The sequence below is a fragment of the Chironomus tepperi genome, unplaced genomic scaffold (genome assembly GCF_022539635.2).
Source record: "Chironomus tepperi strain 1889 unplaced genomic scaffold, CSIRO-AGI_Ctep_v1 contig_349, whole genome shotgun sequence".
In the NCBI taxonomy this organism is placed as follows: domain Eukaryota; kingdom Metazoa; phylum Arthropoda; class Insecta; order Diptera; family Chironomidae; genus Chironomus; species Chironomus tepperi.
Window position 1 is genome coordinate 1,144,193 of NW_027226471.1, and position 10,263 is coordinate 1,154,455.

Sequence of the window (10,263 nt, forward strand, 5' to 3'; positions counted from 1 at the left end):
TATAATTGAGATAAATCAATTCAAGTCATCAACTTTTTGCATGAGCATCAACAAAAAACAGTAAATTGAGTAATAATTGGTCTTTATTGATTTATGCACAAAAAACAGAATAAACTATTCTGGTTGCAAAAAAAAAAAGTATTTTAGTCACAAACACAAAATGATAATATGTTAAAGCTGTGAAGCATGCCGCTGGAAATAGTTGAAAAAAGAGTCAAACTAGCACATGCGTGCTATGAATGGAATTCCAACATTCTTGAACTTGTGAATTTTAAACAAACAAACTTTTTATGTTTTGCACTTGAATAAGGAAGAATGAGAAGGAATCAAAAGGTGATTGTGTGGGAACAATGAATATCAGAGATCTAGGTCGAGTCTAGTTGATCAGAAAATGCTGACTTGACTCGAAGACGACTTTATTTCCGAACGGACATTCTAACAAACATTGAGCATACTCACCTTAATGGGTGTGCTTATGAGCATACTCAATCAATATATTTGAGCAGGTTTGACTTTGTAAGGACATTCATGAGGATGATCCTTTTCTGTTTGGGACGAAAGAAGAAAGCTCTACCAGGGAACTTTTGAGGCTCAGCTAAAGCTCTTTTTTGATAAAACTAGGTCAAAAAACTCTTGGAAAGGAGCTGTCGATAGAGTTGGTAGCACAATTGGATTTGGTAATTGGCAGGCGGTAGCCAGCGATAGAACCAGCTTCAGGCGTCAACTGAGGGAGGCTATGGATCACACTTGATCTCTACGGCCATTGAAGTAAGTAAGAAAGTAAGTTCTTCATTTGTGCCGCTCAGAATTTGAGTCGAGTCAAGCACCCTCGAGTCAACTTAACCCTTGTCAACTTCAATTCCTGCATTTAATATGTCCAATAAAATCATTATTTTTAACTCGTGCATAAAATATACAATATGGTATATACGTAGGGGTGACATGAAAAATTATGCAATCAATTTTTTAAAAATGTATGTTGATTTTTACATTGAAGGTATAAAAAAGATGGGTTATTTATGTTAAAGGTAAATCATGCGTGTATTATGACTCCTCTGCACATACAAAAACAACATGCAAAAAAATCACAAATTTTTTTTATATTTTTCTTTTGTTGACATGGTGAACGGTAAAATGACATAATTAAGGTTGTTGTTGGCATGAGCTATTTTCAATAAAAACTTCTTGCTCATCCTTTTCGTAATGTTTTCTTTCAATTTTTGCATGTTTTTAAGATGAAAAATAGATTGCAAAATCTGAGAGATGAATTTTTTTATGATTTATATGGAAAGGATCAGGCATGATTCGATATAATCAGATATGTCCTGCACACTTTCTATCTAAATGAAACCATTAAATTTTAAGCTAAGGTGGCAGGTGGCTGGCTAAGACACGAGTTTTCTGCTTCCAGATATCTTAGTGAGCACGATTAGGCAGGTTTCGCTCAACGAGTTAATGACTTATCAATGGGTCTGATTGTTTAAAACTATATTTAAATTCTAATTGCTTCGCGGTAGCCAGCGATAGAGTCAGCTTCAGGTGCCGACTGAGTTCACGATTCATGGTTCACACCTGATCTGTACGGCTAGCGAAGTAATTAAGTAAGCTTAATGCTTCCAAAAGCATTGGAAATCCAAATTTGAAAATCCAAATTTTATTTAATCGTTAATTTTGTAATCTGGAAGAGTAGCTGGTAAATTGCATTATTAGCGAGCAAGCGAGTTTACTGTCTTGGAAAGTGAACAGGGTAGTAATGGCCTAAAACAAGGACCCAGGTAGAGTAGACCTTGACGTCATGACCCTTCTGGGTGCACTGATTAGATAATTATTGTTTTTTAATCAAATACTGAACACTGATCCAAAATGCGCTTAAGTTTCTCGATCAATTACACGAGATTTTTCATCATTTTTTGAAGTACTGCCCACCTTTGTCAGAACTCAATAAACATAAACAAATTAAAAATAAAAATGCTTCCCACTATGGAAAAATAAAGACAATTTGAACTCGTTTAACATCCAGTAATGCTTCAGTGTAAACGAAATTAATCGTTACGAGATCAAATGTTAATTTTCACGGAAATTAAATTTGACGCTTATTTTCTTTTAACATTTAAGCATAGAATATTGAATCATCGTTTTCCATTTAATAAAATTCTTTACGAAAAAGAGCAAGGATAATACGAGAAGTAGGGTTGGGCAGAATCGTATTCGAATATATTCGAATACAAATATTCGAATATTTTATGCGAATATATTCGAATGCATATTCGAATATGCAATATCAAAAAAATTCCGTTGCATTTGGTTTCTTCAAAGAGTAATTTCTAATCACATTTGTGAAGTATGTAATTTCATACAAAAGTTGATCAAAAATCCTTTTTTTGCATATTTCAGGCAAAAAATTAGAAATTCTCAATAAAATTGCATTAATGCATCATCATTCTTTCATAAGAACATTATTCCGAGTCATAGATACATGTTTTAACACAAATTAACTAAGATTTTATCATTTTTTGCCAAAAAAAGGATTATTGATCAACTTTTGTATGAAATTACATACTTCACAAATGCGATTAGAAATTACTCTTTTAATAAATCAAATACAACGGTTTTTTTGAATAATGCATATTCGAATATGTATACGAATATATTCGAATATTTTTTTGTTCGTATGCGAATATATTCGAATATATTCGAATATTTGCCCAACCCTAACGAGAAGTGAACGTGCAAAAGATAAAATACTTTTTTTTTAATTTTAAATATATTCATGTCTAGCGCGTGCTACTTTTTCATAATTTTGCTCATTTTTGCGCTTTTTAATTTCAGTTTATTTTATATTTAGCTGATTAAAGCTCTTTTTTAGCTCATTTTAATTTACAATTTTAAAAAAGCAGGACTTTATGCTTTATACATTTAATTGCAGTGAAATGGAAGGGAAAATGACTTGTTGAAAGTTTCTCATGATACAACGTAACATTATACTGCTTATAAAGCTAATTTAAGTGAATTTTCTGCATTAAAAAATACAATTATGAATTTTTACAGCAGCATATCCAATGAAAGATTTTTTCTGCATGCTGCAGTGCTTACTGAAACTATCTATTAAGGCAAACATCTGCTTGACTGCTTATAATAATCTCTCAGTTTATTGATCCATATCATGATTCTTCTTGGCATAAAAGAACTTAAAATGTTGGAAAACTTTTTAGCTGCTCACATCACTTTTTGGATATGCTGGATGCAAATATGTAATTTTCAACAGCTGGAAGAAGTCTTTAAATTTTATGGATATTATAAAAGTGGTTTTTAAAGCAAATAAATTGAGATAGATTTATGGTTGTTTGGAAATTATGTGAGGCTATTTAAATAGTGCTGTAAATTCTAAGGAATTGCTTCAAAAAGTTTGTTATAAAGAGAAGAGTTGAATCATTTCATTGTTCCTAACAGCTTGTTTCAAGTGGAATCTGCTATTCAAATAGAAATATCGATTCAGAGTCAATCCTATCCTGATGAACACAAATTCAAATTTTGTTATTACGGCACTAAGATGGCATTATACTTATAGCAGAGATCGAAGTCATCTTGAAATGTGTATGGAAAAGTCAACTTAAGTCGACTCGACGCTACAAAAAATATGAGTCGACTTTGAGCTCTGACTTACGCTATCAGGCAAACAGGCCGCCTTTAGGTAGCATAGTGGTTTTTCTGTACCATGAATGTTCTTCGCCGATAAATGCTAGACTAAAGTGACGATCAATTGACAAAAACATTCAATGCAACCATGTTCCTATGTGGAGCTTAGGTTACAACAGAAGGCTTTCCATCTGACTCTGTTGCTGGCTCTGTCAATTCAAATTCATACTCAAAGTATACTGTCACCTTGGTGATAGGATGACAATATATGAATGCGTGCCGATGAATTAGTTTAACCAATTGAACTATTCCATTTAAGCAGAAATATTTATGTGGATTTGTAGTTGCAGAGTCTTATTGTGTGAACGTGAATTCGATTATATGGGACACAATTTCATTTATATTCGAAGGAACTGCCTTTAAAAAATGGTTAAATGGAATTGGTTAAAGAATTTCGTAGTTAGATGAACCAACTCCCTCAACATCCCTGCAGTTTATCAACACTAAAATCCATAATACACTTCGCACAACAACAAAAATTTAAAAACTTCCTTAAAAACCTCATTAGTAGCAGTAAATAATCATCAAAATGTAATTTAAAAAAAGGAAGGAAATAACAATCAACAATTTCCAAGAAATTCATCTAATAATAAAAATCTGAATACGTTGCTACAAGCAAATGAAACGGAAAAAGCTTATCTTTGTAACAATGGCTGTTTACTTCTCTTCATCTTCACATTTTTATTGTTATTACCGTCTTGAATGAAACTTTTATTGCATTTTTTACACATAAATAGATAAATAAGCTGTAATGTTTAATGTTGAATGATCCAAATAAACATTTATAGAAAATTTAAGGTGAATTTTTTTGATTATTTGACCTTTTTGGATGATTTTTGTTGCTATTTGTTTGTGTATTAAAGACATTGTTGTGGAAATTGAGAAGCAATTTTTAGTGAATTTAGAAACAACTGGTAACAATTTTTTTGAATGAATTCCGTCGAGATGAAAACCCTTAAGGATATGAAACAAAGTTTGGCCTTTTCATGAGATTTTCTAGTGTACGGTGAATATATCCGTTTTTACACAACTTAATGAGTGTAGGCATGGCTGAAAGTTAGGGGAGAGGCCTAAATTTCAAATTCCCCTCTTCAAAAAATTTCTGGCTATCCAATACTCCAATATTCTTCTTATATCGCTCGTCGTACAGATCGATCAATCGCTACCCTTGATCTCCAAGCGACGCAAACGAAGAAGGATCCGATACCGGGTCTTTACTTATATAGTTCGGGATCGCCCTTACAAGTCTCAAAAAGCTAGCATTTTCGTTGACTTCCGTCTGCCAATTACCGACACCAAATGCAATACTATCTCTATGGACAGCTTCTTTCCATAATTTTATGACCCTTTCTCATGCTCTCTTGCCTTCATGGTAACAACATACAGGCAACAATAAACAACAATAACATGCATAATTGCTATCTATAGCAAATAAGCTATTGCTAAGGCTTATTTTTAAAATAATTGAAGGTGTAATTGACAATTGAAGCATTTATAATCCTTCAAATCATCCAACTTATGGATATAAAATAAATCATATTAATAGAACAGCGTGAAACATCTAAATATGTCTATAGATATCACAACTTCCACTTTTAAGTATGTAGGTTCATTTTTACCTTGTTATTCCTAACTTGATTTCTCATTTCAAATGTAGGCGTAAAGACATGTAGAAACATGTCATGAGATTTGTAACATTGATTCCTGATGGAGTTGTTTTTAATGATATTTTTATGACTTTGTTGATGCATCTATTTCCAGAACATATAAATCTATTTTAATTATTTACTTACTGTAGACATGCTCCTATGTGGAACTTGCATACTTACTTACTTCGCTGTCCGAACAGATCAATTGTGATCCATGACATTCCTCAGATGACGCAAATTGCTGGCTTCTGTTTACCACTGTTCCTGTCAACAGCTTTCTTTCATTAATTACTTTGACGTCCTCGTGATATTTTACCATCTACAAAATCAGATTTGAAGACCCAATTTAGAGGAGCTTCTGCAGGCTTTCCTACAGCACGTCCAGCCCATTGAACCCAGTTCACTTTAATTCGTTCGTCAGGTCCAAAGATAACTTAGATTTCAACAAATTGTTTCCCATTTGAGTCTGTCACCTACATTGTACAAGTTGGCTGTTAAACTGATATTCTTTCATTACGATTCTACGCCAAGAAGCTTTTTGAGCTCCTGTTCGTCATTTCCCTTGAGGATTCCATCCAAGGACAGTGTAGCAAACGTGTTCTTCTGCCCCAGCATTGACATTCCTCTCAGACATTATAAATCTTCTTTAATTACTATAAAATATTGACTGGAATTCTCCAGAAACTTATACAAACTTGCAATATCAATTTCATCAACCTGACAACCTTAAAGAAATGAAGCTCCTTTGTATCAATCCCTTTTAATTAACTTTTAAACTCAATTGAAATTTATAAGCTTATTGTTTTCTGTCAACAATATGGTAATTGAAAAGCACCACAAACAGTATAAATGAAGAGCATGTGAATAACAGACAACATTAAAAATTACAAGGTACTTATTGGATATGACAAAAGGATTCATGCTGTCATTTAAAAATCATTTTTAAAAAATTCATGATTTCGCATTTTTCCCATCAGCAGTTCTGATTTTTCTATAAAAGACAGTCAATAATATTAAGTCACAATCAGTTACAGTTCTGGATTGCTCAATTAAAGTCAAATAAGAAGCTATGATTGATATTGAAAAGTTTGTTTTTAAAAGTAATGTTGAGAATAATCCACTCATTGGTGTTCAACTCACGGCTATGAAGTATTTTGGATACATGATTTTTGAACATCAACGATTGAAGCGTCTCCATTGCTTCCGGGGTGTCGTTTTTACAACTACATTTATATTATTCAACTTAGCACAGGTATCAATCACAAATGTCACAAAATATTCCTTTTATTCATTATTTAAATCATTTTTGAGGCCATTTGTTTTATTCAGCTCAATCATTCATTCATCCTTATGCTGAAGCAGTGGTGGGCAACCTTTTTTGTTTCATGGCACACTTTGGTGGCAAGCATCAACCGACGTACGATTTATGGCATTTTTTTAACATTTTTGCCGTCACATAAGTGTGCCGCGACACACAGGTTGCCCACCACTGCGATAAAGTAACTGATTTCAAATTTATTATGTTGAAAAATCTCTGACTTCCTTTCACAGTACGTTGATTTATTTACAAAAATAAATGATGTCAATGAGCTCGCGAAAAATGCCTCAACAACATTGCTATTCACCACAACCTCATTCCGGATGATTAATTTCTATTGGAATCGAACACGTTATGTGAATCTTATTAAGGAAGTTGATAAAAATCTCGTAAATGCTATAAAGTTTGGTGATTACAAAATTCAGGATATTATTGCAAAATATATTAAGTATTTGAAACGTTTGACTGCAATTTTTTGGATTATTGCATTAATTACGGCAAATGGAATGTGTGTAAAATCAATAATTGAGGGGATTTATTTGGAATATCAAGTTGCTTATAATAATTTTGTGAGTTTTTTAAATTAAAATGTTATTTAAACCAATATTCACATTTTAAATATTATCACAGATATCTGAAATAATATTGCTGCACATTCTTCACTGTAGACACGCAATTAAGGGAATGTTCGGAAGTTATGTAACGTTAAAAATTGTAATTGAAGAACCTTCATTGCTACACCTTAACGCTTTGCATTCAGGGAGGGGGTAGGAGGAGGTTTAGGAGTCAAAAATCCCATCTCATTTTCGGAAAAAAATTCTAAAATTTGTAAGGATTTCTCTTGAAGGATTATGCACTATCTCCTCTTTCTCCCTACATTTTTGCAATCCAAGCAGTCCCTCCTCTCCCCTTCAAGAATATGTGGCTACACCCCAGACGCTTTGTAACAAAATCTTGAACCGAGATTTGGTTCCGTAGTAAAATTGCCTCCTTCCTCTCTTAAACTTACTTCCTTCTTTCTTGACTATAGGAGACGAGGGCACATTGCCATGCGTAGGGAATATCTAAAGACAGCTCTATTTTTCGAAACCTTCTACCAGTTTGGAATATTAAAGATTCTTGCGTCGTGTTCACACATCCAATCCAGGAATTATTTGGTCTTCCTCACGAAAGCGGTACGTAATTTCTGAACGTTTGCTTACGAGGCGTTCATTTATTACGTAACGTTACCCCTTTATGGAGTGGGGATAGGGGTATGATTTTGTTATGCTTCAAACAATCGAGGACGTAAAAGAGCAGGACAGAGGGATCGAAGGATTCCCGTTGTCGAGACGAGACGGAGATTATCCAGGAAAGTGTTCAAATAACACCACGTTTTTGCTTCCACGTTACGCAACTCCTGAACGTTCCCTACGCACATAAACTGCCACAATAATATTGCAATTTGACTGAATATACACCAAAAAAAACCAACAGTTTGGTGTATAAAATAAGCGAAAAATATTCCTCAATTCCACACAACAAAAAAGGCAGCACATACGCCATAACAATAAAATTCACTCGCATATGTTTGCACAAAAATCAAGCCATTCAACCAATTCTAATGAATTATATGTAGTCGATTTGAATTGAGATATTTTCAATTAACCTTCATTTATTTTCTATATAATTTCATGAATAATTGGAAATAAAACAAATCAGAACTCAACTGACATCGAAGCTCCATTAATATTACCATGCTGGTTTCCATTTGATGATTATTGGAATAAATTCTGGATTATATTTGGAATTGAATATTATATAATGAATGTCGGTATGCTAATTGTTCCATGCTGGCATTCATTCATTGTATCCATGATGGGATATGTTATAATTAATTTAAAAATACTCAACTTTAAGCTATCCGAGATGAATTTAAAAAATTTACCTAATATTGAGCTTATTAAATGTGTTGAACATCGTGAGAGATTAGTATGCTTCATAAGAGAGCTTTCGTCCTTGATAAGCTCATCGTTGTTTCTGGATTTTATCATATTTTCACTTCTGCTGTGTATGTTATTGTTTCAAGCATCCCAGGTATGTGTTTGTATGTGGAAAATTTATATCATATCATATCCTTGATTATAATAAGCATGCTATGGCAATTAGAACACATCTTGAATTGCCATTGGTTGATGTTTATTTATTTCATTATTTAGGGAACATTTAGAAATTAGGATAATGTGTTGGGGGGAGGGGAGTTTATAATATAGTTACTGAGTACACAATTCGGTTCCTGATATTGCTCCTTAGCTTAACGGTGGGTAATAAGGGGGTTAATCCAAACACGCTATTTTAAGCATTCAGGATCGTCCACTTTTTATGTAATGAAACCTAAATTTTTCAAGCTCCATGATACACAAACTCCTACACTCTCCTATGCACAACCTCCTACATACCTCCATACTCAATCTCCTAAGTCCCGCATATCCTCATTGGTCCCCATTTCTCTCCCCCATACTCTACTCTATACTAACCCCGTCCCTCTAATTATCCCATACCGGCCCTCCTTCCTACTTACCCCCATACCCTTCCCTCTAATTATCCCCCAGATTTTGTACGAGGAGGAGAGAGAGGTTCAAAAAGTTGATTTCCCGCCTTACTTAATAAGCTAACGGCTCATTACGTAATTTCCCAACGTTCCCTCATGTATCTAATTCCAAGAAAGACAAATCACATTGAGATGTCACGAGTCGTCCTCAGAACTAGACACACATACAACTATAACGTCCTTGCATAAGACTCGAGTAAAAGATTGTTGCAGAAATGTCTACAACATGACTTTATTACCATTATTATTTTTCCTCATTCATTGAAAAATAAACTTATGAATTAATTACACATCTCATATCCGTTGCTGATAAGGTCGGCGATGGAATTCAACTTGGCATAATTGCATGCTATATCATCACTATGACAACGATACTATGGATGTATTATTATCATTCAAATGAAATAACATATTATGTAAGAGATAACACTTGAATCTACTAAGTATCGATTTATATTAAAGCTATTAATTGCAGACTGATCAACTATCATCATCGTCATATAGCTCGTCATGGTACAAGCACTCTCAATCATTCAAAAAGCAAATGTTGATTTTTATGATGTCGGCAAAGCCAATAATGCTACGTGCGGGTTTCATTGACATGAAATTGGATACATTTTTGAATATATTGAGAGCATCTTACAGCTACTTTACCCTTTTAACACAAATGGCTGCAAAATAATTTTTATTGAACTGAAATATGGAAGTTATTGGTTGAAGCTGTTTACACCTTTTCAACATTTAAAATAGCCTTGAGTCTAGAAGCTAGAAGCTTCTTTTATTATCCACTTAGAGCTTTTACAGCACATAACAATAAAGCAAAACAAAGAAAATTTCTTCATTTTTCCTTACGATGGGATTAGAAATGATATCAATCTTGTCTTTAGTGTACAATATGTAAGAGAAAACAGGCACTATAAATCCTTAAAGATATAAGATAGTGAATAATGCAAAGCTTTTCTTTGCGTTATAGCGGAATTACGCTTCAAATTTCAGACGAACATTTAAAC

At 33.4% G+C, this 10,263-nt stretch overlaps 1 protein-coding gene across 1 annotated transcript; it reads left to right on the forward strand.

Moving 5' to 3' along the window:
- Positions 1 to 6,414: 6,414 nt before the first annotated feature.
- LOC139094032 (odorant receptor 56a-like) lies at positions 6,415 to 9,935 on the forward strand. The gene is made up of 5 exons (XM_070644905.1): positions 6,415 to 6,597; positions 6,897 to 7,232; positions 8,365 to 8,739; positions 9,568 to 9,669; positions 9,729 to 9,935. Exons 1-5 carry the CDS (start codon positions 6,415 to 6,417, stop codon positions 9,933 to 9,935), a joined length of 1,203 nt encoding a protein of 400 aa, XP_070501006.1.
- Positions 9,936 to 10,263: the final 328 nt, after the last annotated feature.